Below are 26,428 nucleotides of genomic sequence, written 5' to 3'. Positions count from 1 at the left end.
AAGGAAGGAAGGAAGGAAGGAAGGAAGGAAGGAAGGAAGGAAGGAAGGAAGGAAGAAAGAAAGAAAGGAAGAAAAAAAAAGAAAAACAAGAGAAATACTATAGAGTCTCAGTCTTCTTCAGCTGCCTAAAACCCTCGCATTAGTGATTCATTCTGAGGGCTTGGGACCCCTCCCCCTCCAGCCTCCTTTTAAAATATAAATGCTTCTGGCTGTCAACACACTAACCCTTCCTATAGAGGCCTTCGCCAGATCACTTTTATCCTGACTTCTCTTAATCTCTATGTCCCCAAAGATCCGGCACCCTCCGGGCACAAAATCACTCACTGCCCTCTATCCTCCCCAGCCTCTTCCTCCCCAGCCCAATGGCCAGCCCTGTCCCTGTCCCCTCCCACGGCAAGAGGAGGTCAGCAAACATCTTGGAGGCTAAGCTGTGGCTCCCGCTGCTTCTGGCCTTGACCCTCACCTGCAGGTGCCTCCCTCTTTGAACTTTCCTCCTCCCCCCAGAGCTCCCCAGCCAGCACGTTCTCTCTCTGCCCTTTCTCTGGCTTTTCGCACAGAGCCCACCTCTTAAGGTTGGGTACCTGTTCCTGGTGCTATCGGCACCCTCAGCTGCCTCTGTCATGCCCTTCGTACCTCTGAGCTCCTGATGCTCAGAACCACAGGGGAACACCCTGGCGGGGCAGGGCTGGCCACTGGGTTTGTTGGGGGCATGGGAGAGGGCACCACAGAGAAGGTCGCCGAGTTTGACCTTGACCAACAGGTTGGAGTCACCAGGTGGGCAAGTGAGAGGACCCCTTCCAGGAAGAGGGAGCGATAGGAGCAAAGGCTTAGGGGCAGACAGTCATCCAGCATGGCTGGAAAGTGGGCTGAGGGAGTGGGAGGCAGGAGCCAAGAGGCAAGGGTCGCTCAGGGCCAGGGGGCGGGAGAGGGTCTTATCTAAACCCACTGAGCAAGGGGCCAGCTGATGGCTGCGAGACAGTCTGCTGCTGTGCTCCATGGGCCCACGAGGGATCGTCCTGGTATGTAAAGGTTGTCCGGTCCAAAAGAGGGGAGTTAGTGATTCAAAGGGCATGTACCCCGGGGGGCACTTGGGTGACCCAGTCGGTTAAGCATCCAACTCTTGATTTTGGATCAAGTCATGATGTCAGGGTGGTGAGATCGAGCCCCCGGGGTCAGGCTTTCTGCTCAGCGGGGAGTCTGCTTGAGATTCTCTCTCTCCCTCTCTCCCTCTGCCCCTTCCCCTGCTGGAGGGCGCACACACTCTGTCTCTCTCAAATAAATACATAAATCTTCAAAGGGCAGGGATCCTTTTAAATTTTTAAATTTTGATCTGAGTTGCCAAGTGGCCTTCAGAAATATGCCGTGGACCCTGTAGCCGGGGCTGTAGGCAATACCCCTGCTGACCGAGAGGAGCTAGCCTGCCTTGCCTGGGGTTATGCTCACATGGCGCCCCCTTCCCCTAGCCCACCGGCGGCAGGCACAGATCTGGCCCTGAGCCTCAACGGGGCTCTGGCTTCTGATCGCACTTTCTTCCCCACAGCCCATGCAGTCCTGGGGTGGGGGGAGCAGGTACACCCCAGCTTCACCACACCTCCCCTTGTAGGCACCTCGTCCCCATGGTTGAGGCCCCACGGGCCCTCCCTGAGGGGTCCCAGGTGCCAGGTCCCAGGGCCACTGGGGGCCCTGGATGTGCCTTCCTGCTCCCCCGAGCAAGAGGCCTGCATTGGAGGGTGCCGAGTACCCCGACAGGGAAGTGGGGGATGAGTGGTCAGGTGACTTGGCCAAGTCTCCCACAGCTCAATCCCAGGCTGGCCAGACTGTCCTCCACAGGAGGCCAGGAGCTCCCCCTGCCAGTTGCACACTCACTCCTTTCCCCTGCCCCTCTCCAGCTTCAGGTCACCCCCCTTCCCTTCCTTGGCTTCCAGCCCCCACCCCAGCACCCGAGGCCTATACTCCCACTGCAGCCTCTAGATCCACAACAAGGGTCAGATCTCAGGTGTCGGGGCCCATGTGGACACAGCATTCCTGGATCCACACTCTCATTCCCAAGACATGAGGGTCTCGCTGCTCCGCCCGTGCCGAGAGGAGCCCGAGGCCCAGGCCCCCTGCCATACCAGACGGACCCACCTCGTACCCCTGGACCCACGTGCCTCTCCCGGTGGCGTCACATCTCCACCCCGCCCTCTTGGAACTCCTCCTGGGGTTGTCTATGGCTGAGGAGCTGAATCCACCCCGCTCTCTCTGGTATCTGCTGGGCATCCCCTGGGTGCCAGGCTCTGTGCTAGGAGTCGAGGATTCGAACCAAGAAAGTGCACACGTTTCCCGCCCCCTGAAGCTCACAGTCCGCCCAGGCGGGCAGACAGCTTGGGAAGAAGCAGCCTCCATGGGAACATGTGCTCCCAGAGGCACTGAACAACGTGGGCCTGGGGGCCACCCAGGAGCGCCCACAGCTACAGACGTCGAGCGCCTGAAACGTCGATCACAGCTAAAGAAATTGCAATACATTCCTTCAGTGGGACACTCCACAGCAGGGGCTGACAAACGTGCTCCGTAAAGGGCCAGGTAGTAAATATTTTCCGCTTTGCGGGCCATATGGTCGCCCTCGCAACTGCTCAACTCTGCCGACGGAGGCTGACAGCAGTCCTAGACGGTCTGCGAGTGAATGAGTGTGGCTGTGTTCCAATAAAACTTTATTTATGGACACTGAAATGTGTATATTGTATCATTTTCACGTGTCGTGAAATAGTCTCCTCTTGATTTTCTTCCAACCATTAAAAACATAGAAAAAAAAAACCACTCCTATCTCGCAGGCCATACCAAAAGGCAGCGGGGCTGGATTTAGCCCCCCAGGGTCGCTGTTTCTGATCCCAGCTCTTCAGCAACGAAAATACACAAACTACAGCCACGCAGGCGACTGGACAGATCTTGCAAAACGTAACTTGGCGTGAAAGAAGCAGGTCGCGAGAAGAATACACAGCATCACTCTGATTATACAAAGTTCAACGACAGGGAAGATGAATCCATATCGTTCAGGGACACATACTGAGGGATAAAACTATAAAGAGATGGCAGGAAGCAATTGCCCCGAGAGTTGGGATGGGAGAGAGGGGTGTCTAGGTGGCGGCCGGGGGGACCAGGGGCTCTGGAGCCCCACGGTGTTCTCTGGATGGTGGTCACACAGGACTTTGTTTTATATTTATTGTACTTCTCTGTATAGGTATTATAGCTCACAACTTAAAAAGAGAAAGCAATGATAATAGGGCCAACTGGAAGAGCATCTGAACCCCTACCTGACAGGCATTTATAATCCACCTGGAATAGAGCCCAGTGGGATTCGGATCCCACTGCTCCGCCGAGAGACCCTCCCCTCCAGTCAGACTGAACCTCTCTCCGTTCCCTCCCCCTGGCTCTGCCTTCTGGCCTCCCAGTCTTTATTCCCGCTGTGCTTGCCACCCACCCACCTGCTCTGCCTCCTCCCCCTCTCAGCTCCCTTGCCCCCGCCAACACTCCCCCTGCCCCACCTCCAGCAGAGAGGTGCTTCTCTCCACCTGCCTCAGAAGCTCTTTACTGGGATTAGACAAAGATGAAAAGCAGAGGCCAATCCCGACAGAGGCTCGGAGCTGCAGGAAAGAAGGCAGGAGGCTCCTGAACATCTTTTGGACGACAAAGGGAGCAGTGACACCTGAGTCCAGAGCAAAGGGGGAGGGGAGCAAACCTGCATCGGTAACTCTCTCCTTGGGTCATGTTCTGTCACGTTCTCTGGGCAAGTCTCAGCGTTTCCACTCTCAGGCTGAGAGTCGGGGTTGTTCACCTCCAGGTCTCCCCCCACCCCAGTGCCCAGAACTGGCCCTCCTCCATGGATATTTGAGAAATAAATAGAGCCCAGAGTTCTGGAAAGGCCAAGAAGAGAAAGGGGACTGACATTTGTTGAGGACACAGAGGCTCAGAAAGGTTAAGTAATTTTTTTTAAAAGATTTTATTTATTTGAGAGAGAGAGAGAGACAGCATGAGAGGGGATAGGGTCAGAGGGAGAAGCAGGCTCCCTGCCGGGCAGGGAGCCCGATGCGGGACTCGATCCCAGGACTCCGGGATCATGACCTGAGCTGAAGGCAGTTGCTTAACCAACTGAGCCACCCAGGCGCCCAAGGTTAAGTAATTTGTCAAAGGTCACACAGCTGTCAATGGAAGAAGGTAGAACTTGGCCCCAAAGCCCTCGCAGGTGACTGAAGCCTGGTGGAAACAAGGCTCGAGCAGATGTACATCTGCTCCCAGGAAAGCTGAGTCTCAGGTTTGCACGACTCACCTCTGGGGGACAGCAGTTGCCCGCGGGACCGCAAGTGGCTCCCAGACCCTTTGAGAAAAGTGGAATTCGCAGAGAGCTCAAAAGACTGGAGGACAGCAGGGCTGAGTCTCAGCTCACGACAGGAGGAGGAGGGCTGGGAGCAAGAGAGGTCCTGAGACACCATCCCATAACGTGCCAGACGCCCCTGGCAAGGTCAGAGAGACCCCGAGGAACCTGTGGGCTCGCTAAGATATCCACCTGGCCAACTGGATCTTGACTTTTGATTGGCTCTGCTAGACCGGCAGGTAGCTGGCGTTCTCTGAGCCCCGACCACGTGCCCCAACCACTCAGGCTCAGGGTGTGACACCAGGCAGGAACTACTATCGCACCCATTTAACAGATGAGGCAGTTGAGGCACAGAGACATTAGGAGCCTGCCCAGGGTCCTGGGGTGAATCGCAGAGCTCAGATAGAAAGTCAGGCTGAACGCCCTGGTGTATGGACTCAACCCTGCATCACACCGAGGCTCAGGGAAGTGGTGCGCTGTCCCTGGGCTGGACTTTGGCGACAGAGAGAGCCAGGCACCCGCAGGGCAGGAGTGACTGTGTTGTCTGCTGCTCTGGAATGTTCTCGGGGACCACGAGGGTTTTTCACCTCTTGTGAAAGAGCAGAGTTTCTCTTTTGTACAACCTTTACTGCAGTACTGGGGGGAAAATCTGCTGTATGTTTACAGCTGAGACTGTTACAAAAGCACTTCTCACCGCAGCATCCCGCAAAGTGTCATCCACTGTTACCCGGCTGTGCTGGGTCCCTTCCGGGGAGGAGGGTCCACACAAAAAGAAATGATGAGAACTTGAGGGATATTAAGTTAGAAATGACCGAGTCCGACGCACTGTCACCAACAAACTGCATTTCCTCGGGACCATCTCTGCACCGGCCATGGGGGCGGGGGGTGCAGGAGGGGGCACAAGGTGTGCAAGATGAAAGGAAATGACGTCACAAGGGGCCCGGCCCAGGAAGCCTGCAGTCGGTACCACAGCCAGCTGTTGTCTCCTGGGGGGAGGGGAGTGACATTTTCTATGAGGAATATTCTTTACAAAGAAGGCGCCTGGGTGGCTCAGTCAGTTAAGCGTCTGCCTTCGGCTCAGGTCATGATCCCAGGGTCCTGGGATCGAGCCCCGCATCGGGCTCCCTGCTCAGTGAGGAGCCTGCTTCTCCCTCTGCCCCTCCCCCCGCTCATGTGCATTCGTGCACGTGCACTCTCTCTCTCTTTCTTTCTCAAAAATAAATAAAATCTTTAAAAAAAGAAAAAAGCTGAGAGGAGCCCTGGAGCCCACTGCCAAAGATCCTGGCCTGGGGTTCAGGCTGACTTGGGACTAAACCTGACCTCCACTCACCCTCTAGGTCTTGAGCTACCTGGCCTCCCTGGGCCTCAGTTTCCCTGTTCTTAAGGGGTGCTGGCAGTGACAGCACCCCAAGGGTGGCTGGAGGGGGGCTGACGGTGAGAGTAAAGCCCAGAGCAAGTGCTCAAAGAAGCTAATTCATGATAGTAAGAAGAGCCGTTATTGTTTATGGTATAAACGAAAGGCAGAGGATGAAGCAGAAGTGGGGGGCAGCCCCCCGGAAGCCTCAGAAAAGTCTGGGTGAATAGGAAGCAAAGCATCCAGGCTGCACAGTGAGGTGGGGTGACCCTGGGAATCCCAGAGGGCCCAGGGATGCCCTGGGAGAGACTGAGCTGGAGGGACCGCCTCGTGGGCAGCCCTGGAGAGACACACTCCTGGGGGTTCCCTGGTCTGGATGAACATGCCCCAAGGCCACACAGCATGAGGCCTGGCTTGGATCCAGGCTGCCCCGTTTCTGAGGGGACCTGGGACCAGCAACGGGGGCATGGCGTTGGCCCCCGGGGAAGGCATCAGCTTCTGTTGCAAGGTGGCCACTGGTTGCATGCCAGGAAGTGGGGAGTGCCACCCTCTCTGCAATAGCGACGATTTTGTGTCCCAGGGCACAGTGCTCCTGGGGGCCAGCCCTCGGCCTCCCCGGTCTCCCCGGCTAACATGGGGAACAAGGCCGAGGCCGGCCCTGCCGCTGAGCAGATGCAGATTCCGGAGGGGGGTGAGCTCCCCACCGACCCCACACCGACCCCGCCCGCCCTTGGCCGCAGCAACGCCCACCCGCCGTGTCTGAGGGCCAGGGGTCAGGCTGGCGGAGGAAGGCTGCTAACACGGCGGTGGGGGGGGGGCGGGGGGGCCACCCGGGCGAGGCATCAGCGAACCATCTCCCCGATCCCCGGAGGCTCTCCCTGGGAAGTCTGCAATGTTCAGACGCAACCGGCACACTTCCCGAGACAGGTGCCCAGGACTCAGCCGCACGGGTGGACGAAAGCCGCCCTGATGTGCCAGCCAGAGGGCTCGCGGGAAGAAGGAAGGCAGCGTACCTGTGAGCTGCAGCATCCAGGGAAGCAGGAGCAAGCCCAGGAGCCAGGGGCCCAAGAACGTGTCCGCCATGAGGCCGGCTCTCCACTGGGGCCTCCCTCGCGGTCTTCCTCTTTTGTCTCAAGTTCACAGGAGGGGACGGCCTGCTGGCCACCACAGTTCCCCTTTGAGTCCCCACAAAGCTCCTCCCTGGCCACGCTTCTGCTTCCTCAGGGCCTCGCTGGGTCTGCTCCCCTTAGTAACCCTGGACTTTCTAAGCAAGGAGTGGGAACAGCCCCAAGGTGAGGAATCTGGGCCGTGCACCCCTCCTGGTGGGGCATCCCTGTCCACCCCGTGTTGGGGTGCTGCTCCCCTCCTCAGTCCCCTTCGAGCTGGTGGCCCATCCGGTAGACACTGGTGACAGAGGGGACACAGGATTCCCATGAGTAACTCTGGGGTTTCGTTTAGCTGCTCACAGCTGAAACTTTTAAAACTGTGCTCACAGACTTCCCGTCAGACATCGTCCAGGGGCCCCTGAATTCATGTGCTCATCCCAGCGCAGGGTTTCCGGGGGGTGGTGGAGGTTGGGGGGATCGGCTGGGGGCAGGTGCGTGATGGAGAAGGGGCAGGCAGCTAGGCTGAGGGCAGGAGCCCAGCACCCCCTTCCCCAGCAGACTGGAGCTTTTTAACCTTGGCCTTCTGGACCCCAGCCCTGGGCTGAGCTGGATACGGTAGGGGGGTAGATGTCTGCCTACAGGCCCGGGGAGGAGAAGGCAGGAGTCTGGGGGTGGAGGGGAGGACCCCAGCACTCGGGCAAGCAGAGGAGGCTGGGGAAGTGCGGTGAGGGTTGGCACACATTCGCACTTCACCTCCTTTCCCCATGAGTGCCCATTAACCCTCAAGGCAAACGAAATTATCCCAATTTTACAAAAGAGAAAACTATGCCCCCAAGAGGCAAAGCACCTTGCTTGAGATCGGGGCAGCTACATGGGGCCAGGATTCAATGCCCAGCCATGTGAAGCCTGCCCCTCTGTCCCCACTCCATGCAAACCCCCACGATGGCATGGAAGGCGTCCAGTTTCGGTCCTTCTTCCAAATGCTTTCCCCTTGGCCGCTCTGCACATGCACGATGAAAGCCAGGAGATGCCCCCCCCCCCACAACCAGCAACACCAGGAGGGTGGCAAGGAGGAACAGGGCTGCCCACCAGGTGAGGAAGACGTATAGACGCCAGCCACTTCTTACTGGCTGGGGGGCGGTGGGGACCCCAGTGGTATTGACTGTTGATCCATCACAGTGATACATGATCGCGTATGTCACAGTGAGACACAGATAATCTGCTTCACGCTGTTTCCGACCTCCGGGGGGAGCAGGTTGTCTAAGCACCTCGATGCCATGGTGATAGACGTCACGTTAATGCCTCTGTGCACGGAGGGAGCGTTCTAAAGGCATCAGTCTGTGCCTCTAGGAGGCTCTTTAAGACTTGACCCTGGGAGGCGTCTGAGCGCCAAGCCGCCTCAGAACACGGACACGGGCTCTGCCCGCTCCCGTCCACGCAGGTGCCCCCTGCCTCCTCCACACACAAAGCCCTCAGCCCCTCAACAGTGCAGCCCACGATCTGCACCCCAGGGCAGCCCAGATCTGCACCCCGGAGCCCTGGGAGCTTTGCAGCTTCTGGATGTGGGTCTGGCGTATGGTCTCTGGTCTGTCTGGGGCCGCCTCTGTGGCCTTCACCTCTGACTGCCCCCGGGCTCGGCACAGTGCACACACCTTAGTATGTGCTCAATAAATATCGGTGTATGAATGGATGGATGGATGGATGCATGGATGCATGAGCTTCAGATGGGGTAAAATGCCTTCCTCCCAGGCTTGCTGTGAAGGTGGCGCCTACCATGGAGCCTGGCACACGGCAGGATCCCACCAGGCTACCGTGGGATGGCTGCTCCTGCTGAGAGGCAGGGACAGGGTCTTGGGCAGGGAGCCAGGGGGCCCGGGCTGGCCTCTCAGGCCCTCAGGAACCAGGTGTTGGAAATGAAACCACAGCACATTGTGAAACCTCATTTTCACCAACACTTTCCACCTGCTCTCACCCCCATGGGTGCCGAGCTGGCAAGCTGCTGGACTTGGATCTGATGGCTTTTCCTCCCCCGAGCTCCTGGTGGGGGCTTCGGGTAAGCGGGGACGGGAGGGGCAGGGGATGTGGGCTCTGGTGGCGCCCCCAGTGGGGAGCCGCGGGGCCAGGCCTCCACAGCTGAGTTTGCGGGTGAGGTCCCTAGGGGACGGCGCCCTTTAGGACTCCTGTTTGTCCAGACATCTGTCCGAGTGTCCATCCATCTGTGCCCTCACATTTTGCTGAGTGCCTAGCCCGCCCTGGGCACTGGCCTCAGTGGGAGGATGCAGAAGTGAGAGACCCAAGCTTCGAGGAGCCCATGTCTGGGTGAGGAGCAATCATCCCAGCACAACTAAGCAATAACATAGCACTTCAGAGCAGGTAGGAAACACCAGACACTATTCGAGACGCTCCGAATCTGCAAATCAACTTACTCCTCACTGCAATCCCATAGGTAGGTACTACAACCAATTCCATTTTACCGATGACGATGCCAAGGCACAGGGAGGTTAAAATAAAATTTGCCTCGGGCACCTGGGTGGCGCAGTCAGTTAAGCTTCCGATTCTTGGTTTCGGCTCAGGTCATGATCTCAGCGTCGTGAGATCGAGCCCCATGTCGGGCTCCATGTCGGGCTCCTCGCTGGGCGTGGAGCCTGCTTAAGATTCTCTCTCCCTCTGCCCCTCCCACTTGTTCTCTCTCTCTCAAATAAATAAATCTTTTTTAAAAATAAAAAAATAGGGCGCCTGGGTGGCTCAGTTGGTTAAGCGACTGCCTTCGGCTCAGGTCATGATCCTGGAGTCCCAGGATCGAGTCCCACATCGGGCTCCCTGCTCAGCAGGGAGCCTGCTTCTCCCTCTGACCCCCCCCCCATGTGCTCTCTGTCTCTCTCATTCTCTCTGTCTCAAATAAATAAATAAAAATCTTTAATTAAAAAAAATTAAATAAAAATAAAAAATATATAATTTGCTTAAGGTCACAAAGCTAAGGAATGTGTCCAGGGGAAGTGACTCTGAGGATAACCCCAGGCTCTGGGGTTCCATCCACTCTTCCAGCCTGCCTTATAGCAGAAGTATGTACAGAGCCAAGAGGGGGGCACAGGAAGAGGTTATTTACTCAGGGTGAAGAGAGGAGGGAGTGCCAAGGAGGGCTTCATGGAGGAGGGGGCAGCCCTGAAGGAGGAGGAAATGGGAGAGCGCAGATGTCCCCAGCAGTCCCAGAGGTGCCTTATCCACACAAAGACTACAGCTTTCCAAACTGGACCAAAATTACTGGTTTCTGTTTTCAGTTTAGTTCCCATGCACACTTACTAAGTGCCTACTGTGTACCAGGCAGTGGAAGCACAGAACATAAGTCATAGTTTTGCCCTCAAGTTGCTCCCCATCTAGAGAAGAAAACAGAACCCCCAGACAGGATTTGCAGCTATCCTGAGTGAGCAAAGGTGAGCGAGCAAGTGACCGTGAGACCCCTGGCCTGGCCGCTTTGGTGCCCATGCTCAGGAGCTGCCTGTCTTCTCTGTGTTACCTTCCTCAGCCGCAGGAGGTCATTTCTTTTCTCCCTACAGACTCCAGCACCAGAAGGAGCCCATCAGTTGGAGGCCCCCCTCAAAACAACCCTCTGCACTGGCCTGGTGCTCAAGATGGACAGCGTCCACTCCATCGAGCACCCCACCCCCACCCGGAGAGGGCTTCTGGGAGGGCAGCCTCCCTCCCCTCCCAGCACCACCCATCTCCCTTTCTGCACCGTGTAGCCATGTAGCCGCCTTCAGGGGTGGTGGGGGCTGGGGGGGAGGTAAGGAAGGGAGGGGGCAGTAAGCCTACTCCCAGGACTAGACCTGACCCCTAAGCCAGGGGCACGATTCAGCCTGAGAACCGGCTTTGACTCTGTTGAGGGGACCCTTCTAATCCTGAGCTGGGCTGGCCCACAGTAGACTGGGCTCCTTTCTCTGAGAAAATGAGCTGTCACTAGAGGTGTGCAAACCCACCTGGAGGCCATTCTCCCTGCAGGCTGCTCAGAGATCCCTGCCCTTCTTGTAAGGTTGACTGGGCCCATCTCCAAAGTGCCTTCCCTGTTCAAGCCAGAATTTTTGCCTGTTTATTAGGTATTTGTTTCATGCCAGACACGGTTCTAAAGGCTTTTCATGTGTTGACTACTTCAGGCCTTGAAAAAACCTCATGTAGATAGGTATTATTATTGCCCCTATTTTATAGATGAAGAAACTGAAGATCAGAGAGTGCAAGCCACTTGCCCAAGGCCACACAGCAAGTAGGCAGTGGAACAAGGACGTGAGCTCCCGTGATTGCACTTTTAATCATTATGTTCTCCTGCAAAATTCACTTGATTCTCCCAGCAGGGCTGGTATGATAACCCTCATCGTACAGATTTAGTGACAGAAAAAAATCGTGCAAATGACCTGCTCATGGTCACAGACAGGATCAGAGGCATACCTGGGAGCAGAGACCAGGGTTTTCCTGATAGACACATGCCAGAGTTAGACAAGACTCTGCTAGTTCTGTTGGGGGAAGGCAGCAAGGAGGCAGTGCCCCCTCCTCAACCCCCGCCACACAGAAAATAATCCTTAAGATCTGAGGGGAGAAAAAAACAATAAAAAACAAAGATGGCATCATTTTTCAGTATTTATCCATGATCACCATGTGCCAAGGCCTTGTTAGGCTCAACCCCTTGGTACGACTGTGTCTCTGGGAGAGAGAAGCACCGACCAGGAGGCTAATCAGTGGAGGTCCTCAGGTGGCAGGCACCGGAGCCTTGGTCTTGAACTAATGGTGCCACCCCTGTCCCCACCAGCCACACGGGACAGCCCCGGGTTGTCCTGTGTCAATGGCGCCACCTGGTGGCGCACAGGGGAACGCTCACCCGCGGTGTCTTCCCCTGTCCCTTTTTCCCCCTCTAGGGGTCTTGGCTGCCAGAGGCTGCCTCCCAGCAAGCCCGGGCGGGGGCTCGAGAGGCAGCATGATGGAGTGGCGGGAGCGGACCGGGGGTGGGGGCCGGGGGGCCCGTGGGAACGGAGTGCAGGGCACACTGGCTGTCTCTGCAATGCCCTTCGCGGGGACAGGAGCGTCCTTTAGAGCATGCCCCCCCGGGGTTCTAACAAGCTGCTTTGCTGGGAACACTTTTTAAAATCCACTTGGGGGAAACTTCATCCGAGCCAGCTATTGGCCACCAGGCAAACCAGTCCCACGGTTTTGCAGTGACAACCGGAGACTTTTTGAGCAGGGCTCCCACAGTGAGTTCGGCCAATTAAGGAAACAATTAGCCTCCCCTGAGGCTAATTCATGCATTGTCACCCCACACAGTTCCGTGGTTTTATGAGCCAGAGGGCCTCCGTGTCCTGCGCACAGAGGGGTGTGTGTGGCAGCCAGTAATTATGCGGATTTCTGGCCCCGCCCCAGAGATTCAGCTCCAGAGGCCAGGGGATCTGTATTTTAACCTCCTGTGGTTCTCACACTGGAGAAACTGCCTGAAGCACTTTCAAGGCACGTTCCCAAGGCGCCGTGGGCAGGGCCGGGGAAGCTTTCCAGGAGGCCTGCTCCGAGGGGGCCAGGAGGAGCCCTTCAAAGAGATTTGATCCTCCCTCCTTCCCTCTCCTCCTTCCCCCTCCCTTGGAAGGCCAGCAGTTGTCCTGGGAATAGGGAACAAGCCCCCTCACGGTGCCTCCCCACCTTACCTCCTAAGCCAACAAGGGCAGTTTCTTCATCCACCATCCGGGGTGAAATACCTCCCTTGTATGGATTTGATGAAAAATAGTTGGGAGTGACAGAGGGGAAAACACTTCGCAAAGAATACGATGTTGGTGGAAAGTGGCTGTTCTGCCTCACACTCTTACTGAGCCTCCTTCTTGTATAGGTCTCCATGTGGGGCTTGGGGGCTGGGCAGAGAGCAGGGGAATCTCCAGGGTCTCTCCCATCAGCTTGGCCTGATTCCTCAAGAGAATTTCTCGCCTCTCCTGCTCTTCCTTTCCTCTCTGCCCAGAAGGTTCTCTACCTCCCACTTCTCTTCAGTGTACTATGCTAGGCTACGCCAGGCCTGGGGAGCCCTACGTCACAGGCAGAAGGCCCTGGTTCCAGAGACAGCAAAGAATCCAGGCTAGCACCTCTAATTCTTACAGGAGTCTAGAAGTGCCTCCACTGACCCACCAGAAACTTTGGATCCCTCTATCATTCATTCAACAAACCTCTCGGGGGCATTGCTCCGGGCCATCCTGTCCTGGATGCCCTCCATCTAGGGCAGAGCCTGACTCGCACACACCTGAGTCACAACCCCGTGGGAATCCAGTGTGAAGGGGACACAAGCCCAGACCAGGCTGAGCCTGCCACGGAAGGCAAGGCCACGGCATTCACAAAGCCTCAGTGAGAAGCTTCTAGGAGGAGAGAATGACCCAGCGGGAGGGATAGGGGGTGTGAGGTCCTGAGCAGCGGAGGCAGGAGAGGGGCCCAGGGGAGCCAGACCTGGAAGGCCTCCCTCCTCCCCATCCTTTGCTGAAACTACCTTTGCTCTCAGGTGACAATGGTCAAATGAATAAGACCATTTATTTTTCTGTTAAAAAATTACTGGTAGGGCCACCAGTATCGATTTCTACTGTTTTCATTTCGCATGTACAGATTTTCAGCTACATCTGAGTTGAGCCGCTTTCCAGCCGCTCGTGGAAGCCCCGGCATCATTTATGATAGGGTTTCTGAGTGGAAAGATTTTTCTCGGGAAGTTGAGACACTCCCTGCATTCACTAGGGTGAAAATCCCGTTCTGTACAAAATGCCCAGCAATCCCCCAGAGATGCTGCCTGTCTTTCTAGGACCAGAAGTCTCCAGAGGATGCGCAGATCAACAGTAACCACAGGCTGTTCTGCGTCCAGATAGAAGGAGGAAGAGAAAAACATCAGCCTTGGGCTTGCGGGTCCCGTGACATTTCCTGTAGGTCACAGCAGACATGGCACCCCAGGGGGTGGGGGAAGCAAAGATTTCCCTCCCCCAGAAGCCTCCTGGGGAAAGCCCCCCACCCCCGACCTAGGGCCAAAGGAAAGCATTTTCAGGCTTTTTGCATCTGACTTGGAAGAAAGTCTTCCTTAGGCAGCAGCCCTGCAAGGTGGGGAGGTCTCTGTGTCAGCACTTTCCAGAGCCGCCCAGAGGACGCGGCCATCCCTGAGCTGCCCAAGGGATGGGGCTGGGCTCCTTGCTCAATGCCGCTGACCTCAGGGGAGGCAGGAGGCCCTTTGTCACCTGGACCCATGTCAGGGTCCCCTCACTCCTCACCCACAGCTTCCTGTGACACCACCACCCACGGGGCGGGGCGTGCAGCCAACAGGCAGCAGGGCCTGGCCAGCGTCTGGAGGCGAGGGGGAAGGGGAGGGGGGGCAGCCCCAGGAGGAACTGGGAAGTCATCTTTGCCAGATGCTGGCCTTGCTCTCGGCCACCCTGCCGGGTCAGCTCTGTTGTATCCACCTCTTGCAGACGAGGAAACTGGCGCTCAGAGACAGGAAGTCACTTTCCTAAGGCCACACAGCCCATGAGGGCAGAGCTGGGGTTTGGCTCCAGTTTGCCAGCTGGGGCTGCCTTGGGACAACCTTCGGGGATGTCTGCACTCCCTGGCTGGATTGTGAGCTCCCTGCCGGCCTCCCCCAGCGCTCACCTGCTCCACCTACGGCAGCCCTCCCTTCCCAGGGGGTGACACGTCCGCTGGGCTGGTGCTCAGGCCTTGCACATGTGAAATGGGCCCCACAGGGAATTCTAATCACGTTAATAATCCATCAGTGACTTTGGCCATGACTTGGGGAAAGTGCACATCAGAGTCTGAGAACAGAATCTGGGCCTACTTAGGAAAGAACCGGCTGACATGTGGGACTCTAAAGTAATAGGAAAGTTGGCCTCACAAAGGAGTTCTTCCTTCAATCCAGTTCTGCACCTGTTTCAAGGTTGCTGGGGGTCCTGAGCTCGGTGCTGAGAATATAGGGAAACTAAGACCCCTCCCCCAGCCCTTCCCTCCTGTCACAGACACCACTCTCAGGGACACAGTGCAGAAGCTGAGGGGGAGGGAGGGGACTAATGAAGAGTCTGGGGGCCTGGGCTCAGTGGGCCTCCTGGGGTCCTGGCCTGGGGCTCCTACCACCTCCCCTCCCTTTCCCTTGTACCTCTCTTGGCCCTCCCCCACCACTCCTTTCTGCTCCTGTCCCCAGTGACTGGAGGCTCTCAGCTCACTGAGCAGCCCCTCCCTGGATGAACACTCTCCTCTTGGGGTTTTTCCTCCAGGTCCTTCTCCCTTTCTTTGCCACAGCCGAGGACAGGGATGTGTGGCCCCCAGCCTCCCCTTCTGCAAGCCAAGACATCCATAGTCCTGTTCATTCCCTCGAGCTGGCTTCCAGACCTTCCCCACAGAAGGCTCCTGCAGCCTGCATGCCCCTGGTGCCCAGGTGGGGTCTGGCCAGGGCAGTGGTCAGTGGGACCATGCCCCTCCCTCATTCTTGAGAAGCCTCCTCAAAGTGCCTAGCTCCTTTTGGGTCCCCCATTTTCTCCGAGTTGCTGGTTGACCCTTGCTGTACCCCCTCTAGGCCCCAGGAAGCCTTTCCTGCCCCTAGGAATGTGGGGAACCCCCGGACGTGGGTCCTCTTTCCTGGTAACCCACGGTGCTGACTAACATTGGCTTCCCACATGGCAAAGCCTTCCGCCTTCTGGAAGAGGCCCATCAGGATGGCCTGGTTAGGGAGAGACTTTTCTGGAAGATGGTCTTCCTTCCCTTCTCCCAGCCCAATGCCTTGCATCCATGGCTGAGATTGTCCACTGGTGATTTTGATTTAGAAAAAGGCTTTCTCAGGGGCGCCTGGGTGGTTCAGTCAGTTAAGTGTCTGCCTTTGGCTCAGGTCATGATCCCAGGATCCTGGGATAGAGCCCCACATCGGGCTCCCTGCTCAGTGGGGAGTCTGCTTCTCCTTCTCTCTCTGCAACCCCCCTCGCTCATGATCTCTCTCAAATAAATAAATAAAACCTTAAAAAAATAAAAGGCTCAACATCTGCAAACTTTATAGAAACGTATGACCATGCGAACACATTGCAATTACATATTGCAAGTCAGTGGCAAAAAAAAAAAAAAAGATTTGTTTTTTCCCCGAATGGCACTGACTAAGCGGGCGCATCCAGGCAGGTGGAGGCAAGCCACTCCCTGGCTGTTCCAGAGGCAGCAGCCAAACTCCTGCTAGTTTGTGATCTCACTCATAAGGCCCAACCTTCGAACAATGTGGATGGGTGGGGGTAGCCTCTGCCTTATGGGGAACCTGAGCCTGGATTGGGAGGCAGGGGATCTGGGTTCAAGGCCCGGGCCTGCCACTTCCTACCTGAGGGGTCTTGGGCAAGTCATGAGGGCCTTCTGAGCCTCTCCTTCCTCCTAGCTAGGTACTCCTGAGCAGTGCATATTCTCCTGCTGGGCCAGGCTGAAGAGAAGAGGAAAGGCCATCAGGGGCAGAAAAGTATGCCTGTGGGCTGTAAGAGACCACGGATGTGTAGGGGGCTATCCTCCCTAGCAGGCAGCAGGCTCCTGCCTGGAGAATACTGCCCTGTAGAGCTCTCTGTTGGGGTGGAGCCCGGGAGCTCATCTACCTCCCCAGGTATGGAGAAAGGATGATATTTCTGAATCAGGATTCTGAGCCAAATTCCAGGCTGGACTGTGGTTTACCAGCAAGCCGGGCCCCCAAAACCCCCGTCGCCCTAGCCTGAGCCTGCCTTTGTATACCCTGGGTGCTCTGCCCAGCCGGCCCATGCCAAACTAGCAGCCAGGCTCCAAGGAGAGACAGAGAGGCCCCATTTCATTCTCCCCTTCAGGCTTGACAGATGACGGGAGACTCCTCCTCCCACTGACGAGAACTCCAGCCCACACTTTGCCTCCAACTCAATCACGGAGGACTCGGCCCTTCATCCTGGCATCAAAGTCTGTTTGATCAGCTTTTCATCCATTTTCCGAAAATGTGGGATTTAGGGATGTTCTGAATCTTGCAGGACTAGAAGTGCGGCGCCCTGACAATATATTGGGGTAGCCCCCAACCTGCCATCGGGTGGATGCCTTGCTCAGTGCCAGCCCCTTCCCCCCACCCCCCACCCCTCTGTGGGAGCCTTTAGGAGGGAGTCGGGAGAGGCAGGGGGACCTGTCCTTACTGGGTGGAGATCTAGTGCCCCCTGGAGGTCAGAGAGGATGGGGTAGGAGGGGGGTTGGGGTGATGCAGGATAAGGGGGCCTCTCTGTCCGTCCTGGATCCAGCTGCCCTACTCAGCCTTCCTGACACTAAAGGGGACAGTGCTGGTTAAGTGTTCTGCATCCTGTGTCTTTAATAAGAAGCTTTCTCGTTTGCTGGCAAATCCCAGTTTTACCGAGCATTTTTTCAACCTTTTTCTCCTTTGAGCAAGAATCCTGTTGGGTGGCAGTTCCCTATGTTTTCAGAGAAGACAGCGGGGAATCTGAGAGACTGCCAAGTTCATGAGTCACGATCAAGGAGGGCCACGGGTCCGTTGGTCAAGTGATGGGCAAGGCCAGGGGTACCTGGTCGGGTGCAGGCCTCAGGGCCAGGGAGCCTGGGGGGTCCTGGCAGGCAAGGCTGTGGGTGGCTCTGGACCAGGGCTCAGGGTGAGGAAGGAGGCAGAACAGAGCAGGGAGGACACCAAGGACGAAGCAAGGGTTGCTAAGAGGCAGAATGAAATCAGGGCTCAGAAAGTGCAAAACGCAAAGACCTATAAAGAAAAGCTAATCACCCCCACACTCCCACCCCCCAGTCCCTCTCCCCAAAAGTGTCTACACCCTCAAGCTCCCTGCTGCAACTCTCCTGACTCTGCACACAAAAAAAGCCACAGTCGGGGACCTGGGCCTGTTTGCTTTTACTACAACAGGGCCATCCTTGCTCTTTTTACTGGAATGCGTCTTGCTTGGGGCTGGGCCTGGCAGGTCAGCTAACTCAGGTGGGGATGGCCAGGTAAGGCTAGGGAAGAGCCAGGATCTGCTCCACCCAGCAGCGGGGAAGGACTGGAGGGGGCAGAGGGCGGGGAGCTGAAAGAAGCCAGAGGGAGGAGCTGAGGGTGGGGGCCCCGCCCAGCCCCACTAAGTGACCTTGGGAGGACCAGAGTCCCCACCAGAACATGGAGGCTGTTTCTGGGGGTGAGGGAGGATGCTGGGGAGAAGAAAACTGGCAGAACCACTCCACTCATAAAAAGATGTGTTGTCAGGTACTTTTCTAATGCATAATACCTCCCTCCCTCTGTTTCTCATGGTTGGGGGCGGCAGCTAGTTGCATGCTGGGGAGATTGCTGGGAGGAGGGAGAAGCAATGGGGTTTTTGAGGCAAGGTGAATTTGTGATTCTCTGCTGCTAAGTGGCAACTCTAGCTCACCTCTCCAAACCCCTGAGCGTGACAGCCGAGGAGAGGAAGGACTGCAGCCCACCAATGAGCACCAAGGCTCAGCCTTGCCTCTGCCCTAAGAAAGTCTCACTGAACGGAGCTAAGTTCAGCTGTGTTCCCTTGAAGACAGGTTCAAGCACTAACCCCTCCTCCTGCGAATGTGGCGTTATTTGGAAAAAGGGTCTTTGTAGATATATCTCAAGATGAAGTCATCTTCACCCGGTTTAGGGTGGGTCCTGAATCCAATGGCCGCTGTCCTTCTAAGAACAGAGGGACAGACGAGATCGGGCACATTCGGCGGGGGTATATATATACAATGGAATATTACTCAGCCACCAAAAAAATGAAATCTTGCCATTTGCGACGATGTGGATGGAACTAGAGGGTATTATGCTAAGCGAAATAAGTCAATCAGAGGAAGACAATTATCATATGATCTCACTGATATGTGGAATTTAAGAAACAAAATAGAGGGGGGGGCGCCTGGGTGGCTCAGTCGTTAACCGTCTGCCTTCGGCTCAGGTCATTATCCCGGGGTCCTGGGATCGAGCCCCACATCGGGCTCCCTGCTCGGCGGACAGCCTGCTTCCCCCTCTCCCTCTGCCTGCCGCTCTGTCTACTTGTGCTCTCTATCTCTCTCTGTCAAATAAATAAATAACATCTTTAAAAAAAAAAAAAAGAAACAAAACAGAGGATCTTAGGGGAAGAGAGGAAAATATAAAGCAAGATGAAACCAGAGAGGGAGACAAACCATAAGAGACTCTTCATCAGAGGAAACGAACTGAGGGTTATTGGAGGGGAGGGGGGTAGAGGGACGGGGTAACTGGGGGATGGACATTAAGGAGGGCACGTGATGGAATGGGCACTGGGTATTATATAAGACTGATGAGTCACAGGTCTGTACCTCTGAAACCAATAATACATTATATTAACTAATTGAGTTTAAATTAAAATAAAAAATATATAAAAAGGAAGAGAGGGACTCACAGAGAGGCAGGAAAGATGGCACTGTGAAGATGTGGCAGATGCGGGCGGTGGGGGGGGGGGCGGCAGGAACGGCCTCAGGCCAAGGAACACCTGCAGGCGAGCTGGAAGAGGAGAGGAAGGATTCTTCCCCAGAACCTTCTGTGGCAGCGTGACCCTGCTGACACCTTGAGCCTGGACTCCTAGCCCCCAGAACTGTGAGAGAAAAGGGCGGCTGCTTGTAACCATCCAGCATGGGGGCCTTTGTCATGGTGGCCTCGGGAAACGAATAGGCTAAATCAAGAAACCAGGCAAGCACCAGCAGAAAAAAACTACTTCCCAGGCCACAACAGGAGCAACTCTTTTATGAGCTATGGGTTGTCGGAGGGAAATAAGTAACTTTTTATTGTGAAGCCACATAACCTTACGAAAAGCCTGGCAAACAGAAGCAAGCGCAAACCCGTTATCCCATAATACCCTCGGGACTCTGCAGGCCCCGGTTCCAATCCCTGCTCTGTTATCCTCCTTTTGACTCCACTGGGGGGTAAGTCACTTCTCTGAGCCTCAGTTTATTCATCTGTAAAGTGGGGGTAGTAATCTGCCCTCCCAAATTTGTTAGGGTTAAATGAGGAAACACACTCGAGTCCCCAGCCTGTGCCTGGCCACCCATCAAAGCTTAGTAAGATGCTCCGACTTCTAGTTCCTTCCCCTCTCCGATAAAAAACTCCAAGATGACGAAATATGATTTGTTTAAAAATCCCTAAATTTGGATGTATCACAACTTTCTTCTTTATTTGGAAACAATGATGGTGGGTTTTTTTTCTTTTCTTAACTTTCAAAAATTTATTTTTAAATTCACAGGCAGTAAAATGCACTCTCTTTGGTGTAGTTCTCTGGGTTTTGACAAATGTGTAACCGCGACCACCAACCACTGTCAATATAAACAACGCTCCATCACCCCCTGAAAATTCCCATCTTTGTCCCTTTGTGGTCAGCTCCTCCCCCCAGCCCCTGGCCACCCCTGATCTGTTTTCTTTTTGCCTTTATCCAGTGTCCACAGAAGTGGAACCACAAGGCGCATGGCCTTTCGAGTTTGGATGCTCTCACCGAGCACAATGCTTCTGAGGTCCACCCAAGCTGTTGCGTGGATTCCTTCTTATCATATATGATTCCGACTGAGGAGTCGGTGAGGAGACTGTGTGGACCACTATGGTTGGCTTGTCCCTTTGCCAGGAGAAGGATGGGGGCTGTCCTCAGATTCTGGCAATGATGAACAGAGCTGCTATAAACATCCACATCTGGGTTTCTGTGTGACCACAGGTTTTCATTTCTCTTGTGTAAACACCTGGGTCCCAACCAGGTTTTGAATGACCTCCACATTGGCCTTGCTAAAAGGTTTGGTTGGGGCGAACACCACCTCGTTGGCTCCGGGTCCCTGTCAGCAGCGTGAGGATGACAAAGGTCAATCACTGAGGAGTGAAAGAATGTTCGTGGTCACTTCAGCCTCCTCCCATTCTGTGCCTTTTCCCTCTGAATGTCAAATCGTTTTGGTTTCATTTCATTTCCACTGATGTGAAGAAGTGCCCAGGAGCAGTGAAAGGATGCAAAAGTGGATCAAAACAGCCCAGAAAAGGGTTCATGGTCCCCAAGCAGGATGGTCCAATCTCAAGTAACTGGTAATCAATCTTAAAAGCCAAAAAGTCTTTAAAAAAAAATCATCCTATCCTGATTTTTTTTATCATAAAACATTATATGTACTTCCATCCCACCCTGAACATGACAGCAGAGGGACCCTCTAACGGTGAAGAGGCCGTGCCCCCAGTCGGATGAGGGCACGTCACCATGACGGCAGTGGGCCCGGGTTGGGCTGACTGCGCAGAGCTCCCGGACGACGACACTTGGTCTGCTGGACTCACTCCAAAACTGCAGCTTGGAAGCCACAGCCGTCTACACAATCGCCCTGAGCCCCGATTCTGCCCAAACCCGGCGTGGCCTGGCTCAAGGTGGGGGCATCTGGCCTCCCTGACTTGTCTGTCTCCACAGCTCTGGCCATTTTTCAAACCATCCTTATTGTTAGAAGAGTCACAGAAACCGAATTAGTCTGGATTCTCCAGAGAAACAGAACCAATGGGGGTGGGGTGTGGTGGGGGGTGTGTGTGTGTGTGTGTGTGTGTGTGTGTGTGTGTGTCTGAAGAGATGTATTATAAAAAATTGGCCCACGTGACTACGGAAGCTGAGAAGTCCTGAGACCTGCAGCCATCAAGCTGGGGACCCAGGAGAGCTGATGGTGAAAGTTCCAGCCTGAATCTTAGTCCGAAGGCAGGAGAAAACCAATGTCCCAACTTGAAGATGGGCAGAGAGAGCAAATCCCCCCCTTCCTTTGCCTTTTTGTTCTATTCAGGCCTTTGAGAGATTGGAGGAGGCCCATCCACATCAAGGAGGGCCATCTGCTTGACTCAAGTCTACTGATTCCCATGTGAGTCTCCCCCAGAAACACCCTCCCAGACGCACCCAGAACCATGTTTGACCAAATATCTGAGCCCCCCCCCCCCCCCCCCCGGCTAGTCAAGTTACATGTAAAATGAACTATCACAGAAACCGGGGGACCCCTACCTGCCCAGTCGGCTCATCGGTGGGGCAGCCCTCCCGAGCAGTGCGTAACCAGGTGCTGCTTCCTCAGGCCTGGCTGTTGGCAGGGTGCCCGGGGCTGCCCGCAGGACAGCAGGCCGAGGCGGGGAGGAGGGTAGTAATCAGCCAGGGACCGGCTCTTGTCAGCAGAAACTCTGCAGCCAGCCCCGTCTACTCAGGGAATACACATGAGCCTCACAGGGCTATTCATCAGGGTCCTGCGGAGGCCTTCTTGGCCAGGAAGCCCTGCCTCCTCCTAGTCTTGGTGCTCCTGGGCCTGGAAACGGAGTCTGCCATCCTTGCTCCTCGATGCTGCTTCTGGACCCTTCTCCACCCTCCCCACAAAGCAGACCTCTGAACCTCCTGTTGCCAGACCTTCTTACCGGCCACCTCTCCTTGCCTCAGTCACCCACAGATCTCCAGACCACCTACTCTCAATCCTTGAAGATCTTCGTGCTGGGCCACCTGTCCCCTTGCACCTGCGTGCTTCTAGGCGGTTCCAGCATCCACGCAGATGGTCTTTTGACCTCAGTCCTTCACCTCCTCTCCTCCAGTGGCTTGTTCCTCCTCATAGCTCAGCAACTGGTTCCTGAGGGCACACACTGGGCCTGGCAAGTGTGCCCAGATCCTTCAGATCCCCAATTTCCAGCCCTTTCAGGCCACCACCTCCTACTACCCATTTCTTGCTTCCAGATTCCTGCCTCCCGACAGTCCTTGACCTCCTCAGCCCCTGTGAACCATGGCCCTCTGGCGCTCTCCCTGGATCCTCACTGCTGGACCCCTCTCCCACCCTCATCCCACTGCTGGGGGCTCGGGGGGGAACCCCGCCTCTGCTTAGGTCCCACCTTCTGCCCTACGCTCCTGAAAGTGGCTGGGGACACACACATTCCCGCTGACCAGTCTCATTCACAGTCAAAAGTGCTCACCTGGATGGGCCCCCAGGCCACCTTCCTGTAACCCACTGCCACCTGGCCCAGTCCCTGCCCTGCTCCTTGGAGGATATTCCCACCTGCCCCAGCGTGCTTCCATTTCACTGAAGAAAAGGGGAGCCCATCAGCCAAGAGCTCCCTCAGGCTCTCCTGACTACATCCCTCTGTTTGTTCAGATGAGCCTTGGCACCATCTCTCACACCCCCAGTCACCTTTACCTGCAGAATGTCACCAGGATACAGCCCCTTGGTGCCCCTGCCTCCCACCTCCTGCAAGGCTCCCTGTCTCTGCCTCTGTGTCCTTCCCCGGCCTGTGCTCGACATAGCAGCCAGAGGGATGGAGTTCAACACAAGCCGGGTGACATCGCATCATATCCACAAACACTTACGATGGCTTCTCCTCTCCTCCCCTCCCCTCCCCTCTCTTCTCTCTTCTCCTCTCCTCTCCTCTCCTCTCCTCTCTTCCCTTCCCTTCTCTCTCTCTCTCTCTCTCTCTCTCTCAGGGTCAAAGCTCCCTTGGGCTTTGCCAATGCCCTGCCAATGCCCCAATCAGGTTACCTTCTGCCCAATCTCCACCCCTTCTCTCTTGGGCTCACCTACCTGCCAGCCTCCTTCCTGGCTCACCAACCACCTGCTCCCATTTGAGCCTTGCTGTTCCTCCTCTGGAGCCCTGCCCCACCCTCAGACCCATGAGTGTCCCTCCTGTCACCGTCTGCCCAGCTCGTATAAAATGTTACTCTCCTAGGGAGGCCTTTGCTGGCCACCCCACCTAAAATGCATCCCTCCCTAAACCCAGCATCTCCCTCCCTGAACTGGGTTCCTCCTGGCACTTAGTGCCCTTTTTAAAAATTTTATTTACCGGGACACCTGGGTGACTCAGTCAGTCAAGCATCCGCCTTCAGCTCAGGTCATGATCCCGGGGTCTTGGGATCGAGCCCTGCATCAGGCTCCCTGCTTGGCGGGGAGCCTGCTTCTCCCTCTGCCTCTGCCCCTCCCCGCTGCTCGTGTTCTCTCTCTCTCAAATAAATAAAATTTAAAAATTTTTTATTTACCTTGTTTTGGGTCCACCTCCCTGTACAGTAATGGAAGCCCCGTGAGAGCAGGGCGTTTTCGGTTATTCACTGTTGACCCCCAGTCTACAGCAGTGCCTGGCACCTCCATCTGGGTCCAGATCCGAGCCCTTCTTGCTGACTCCAGCCCGGTGCTTCAGCAAACAGCCCCGCTCCTGCACCATTTCCCTCTTGCTACAGGCTCCTTCCCAGCAGTGTGCAAACACACTGTCATTTCTCCCTTCTTACAAAACCACCACCACAAACCCCACAAAAGCCTCTCTTGGCCCAGCTTCACTTTCCAAGAAGTGTGCCAGTTCTCTGATCTAGAAAATTCCTTCGAAGAATGTCTGCATTGTCTGTATCACTCCCCTTCCCCCTACTCCCTCCAGATCTCTCTCTGATGGGCTGTCATTCCCTCCTCTCTCTGAAATGCCCTCAGCGAGGCCCAGTGATCTTGGTGCTGTAATCCCGCAACCCAGTCCCAGGCCACAGCCCCTTGGCACGGGATCTCCTCCCGCCCGGTTTCCCCTCTCCTGCTGGCTGCTCCTCATCACCCCAACCCCCAAATGGGGGCAAGTCCAAGGCTGACCTCAAACCTCCTCTCTGCCCACACTCACGCCCACTGGAGGGCTTGGACTCTCAGCCTTAGCCCTCTGGCCAGGATCTTGCCCTGACTCCAGACTTGAACGCCCAGCGTCCTACTCAAAACCTCCACTTGGGGTCCAGTGGGCTCCTCTGACCTTCCACTGCCAAGCCCATTGTCATGCCCCTCCCCCACCAACTCTCCTCCCCCCCCCCCCCCCTCCCCAGCAAAGGACGAGGTCTTCCTTCCCGCCAGGCCAAACACTTTGGGGTCTCAGCCTCACACTTTCCTCCACAGCTTCTGGCCACACCACCGTCCTCACCGGGTTGGAACACACCAGACATATCCTTGCACTGGCTGTTCTCCATTTCTGGAATGCTCTCTCCCCCCCACCCCCACCTATAGGTACACAGTTTGTTCCTACAAGCCCCATCGATGCATTTCCTCCTTGGCAGGCTGTCACTGTCTCTCACACTTTATGAATGATTGACTGATTAGTGGATTGATTGACTTTCTCCCCCTACTAGAAAGTGCCAGAACGCCATCTCTTTTGTTCACCACCGGAACAGTATCTAGTACATAATAAGTTCTCACAAAGATGTACTGGATGAGAAGAAATGACTGCAATTGTACTTGAGGATTTAATGTAAATGACTGAAAAGTTTAAACGCCAGGCATCTCTGCAGGGCACATGGAAAGAGCAGAGTTTTATCTTTTCAGATTAACTCAGAAATAAGTGTTCTCTAGAAAACACCATCCAGCTGCGACTCTCCGCATCCTCGGTGGGGAAGGTGGGGACCAATGGTTCTGATGGAAATCTAGAACCGGACATAAATCACAGAAAAGTCGAGACTTGAGTGGGTGCTCCACCGTGTCAGGTACTTTGAGATACGTGATCTGGGTCAAAATTCCAAGATGCTTTTATTCAAGTGGCCGGTTCACACCGCAGAACCAGTACCTAGAGCATCTGCGTGATCCTTGCTGATACTCCCCTGGAGCCAGGCTGCAGGTCAGACCCAGCTCCGCCACCTCCTGGCTCTAGAACACTTTGTAAATTGCCTACACTGTCCGTGCCTCATTTTTCTCATCTGTAAAGTGGGGACAGTAATACTTCCCTCACGAGGCTGTTGTGGTTGTTAAAGAGCTAAAGCATAGGTAGGAGGCACCTTCTAAAAGGCTCTCAGCAAACCCCCCTCTTCCCCCATCACAGCCTCGTGTAATCCTTTCCCTCGTGTAGGGGCTGGATTTACTGCCTGCTTCTGACCAACAGAACGTGGCAGAAGTGATGGGGTGTTACTGCTGAGGTCAGGCTCTAAACGAGTGACTTGCTCACCCTCTCTCCCTCCCCTCCTCCCCTCCCTCCCCCTCCCCCACTCACTTGCTTACTCTGATTTTTATTGTGAGCTGCTCTAAGGAGAGGAAGAAGCAAGAAACTGAGGACAGCCTCCAGCCACCCGCCTGCCAGGAACTGAATCCTGCCAACAACCACATGAATGAGCTCGGCCATGGGTCCTTCCCCAGCCAAGCCTAGAGATGACCATGGCCTTGGCGACATTTTGATGACAGCCTCATGGGACACCTGGAGCCAGAAGACCCACCTAAACTGTGCCCAGACTACTGACCCACAGAAACCAGGAGATAATAAATGTCTGTTGCTTTAAGCTAAGATTTTGGGTTTTTATTTGTTACACAGCAAGAGGTAACTAATACAGCATAGAAAATGCTCAGCATGGGGCAAGTGGCTGGCTCAGTTGGAAGAGTGTGCGACTTTTGATTTCGGGGTTGTGAGTTTGAGACCCATGTTGGCTGCAGAGATTACATAAAAAAAATCTTGGGGCACCTGGGTGGGTCAGTCAGTTAAACATCTGACTCTTGATCTCAGCTCAGGGTAGTGAGTTCAAGCCCCATGTCGGGCTTCACACTGGGTGTGGAGCCTACTTAAAAAAAAAATACATAAATAAAAAATAAAAATCTTTAAAAAAAATAAAAAATAAATAAAATGCCCAGTACAATGCCTGGCTCAGGGCACACATTCAATAAATGACAAGTAATGACCATTCTGTGTATACAAGGGGAATTTAAAATACATAGAAT

General features: G+C 55.2%; 1 protein-coding gene across 2 annotated transcripts in view; it reads right to left on the bottom strand.

Annotated features, from left to right (window-relative positions):
* Positions 1-24,124, bottom strand: part of NFAM1 (NFAT activating protein with ITAM motif 1) — a 59,457-nt gene extending 35,333 nt beyond the window's left edge. Inside the window, exon 1 of one of the 2 annotated variants that reach the window (XM_034987372.1) lies at positions 23,752-24,124. In XM_034987372.1, coding sequence (XP_034843263.1) covers positions 23,752-23,860 — 109 coding nt within the window. In that variant the 5' untranslated portion in view covers positions 23,861-24,124. Of the gene's footprint in view, positions 1-6,715; positions 6,822-23,751 lie in introns of those variants that run through there. The other variant, XM_034987371.1, reaches the window with a different exon arrangement.
* Positions 24,125-26,428: the final 2,304 nt, after the last annotated feature.

This window comes from Mirounga leonina, unplaced genomic scaffold, assembly GCF_011800145.1.
Source record: "Mirounga leonina isolate KUSES-001 unplaced genomic scaffold, KU_Mleo_1.0 Mir_418, whole genome shotgun sequence".
In the NCBI taxonomy this organism is placed as follows: domain Eukaryota; kingdom Metazoa; phylum Chordata; class Mammalia; order Carnivora; family Phocidae; genus Mirounga; species Mirounga leonina.
Note: the sequence above shows the minus strand (reverse complement) of the source record. Positions and strands in the feature narration are given on the sequence as shown.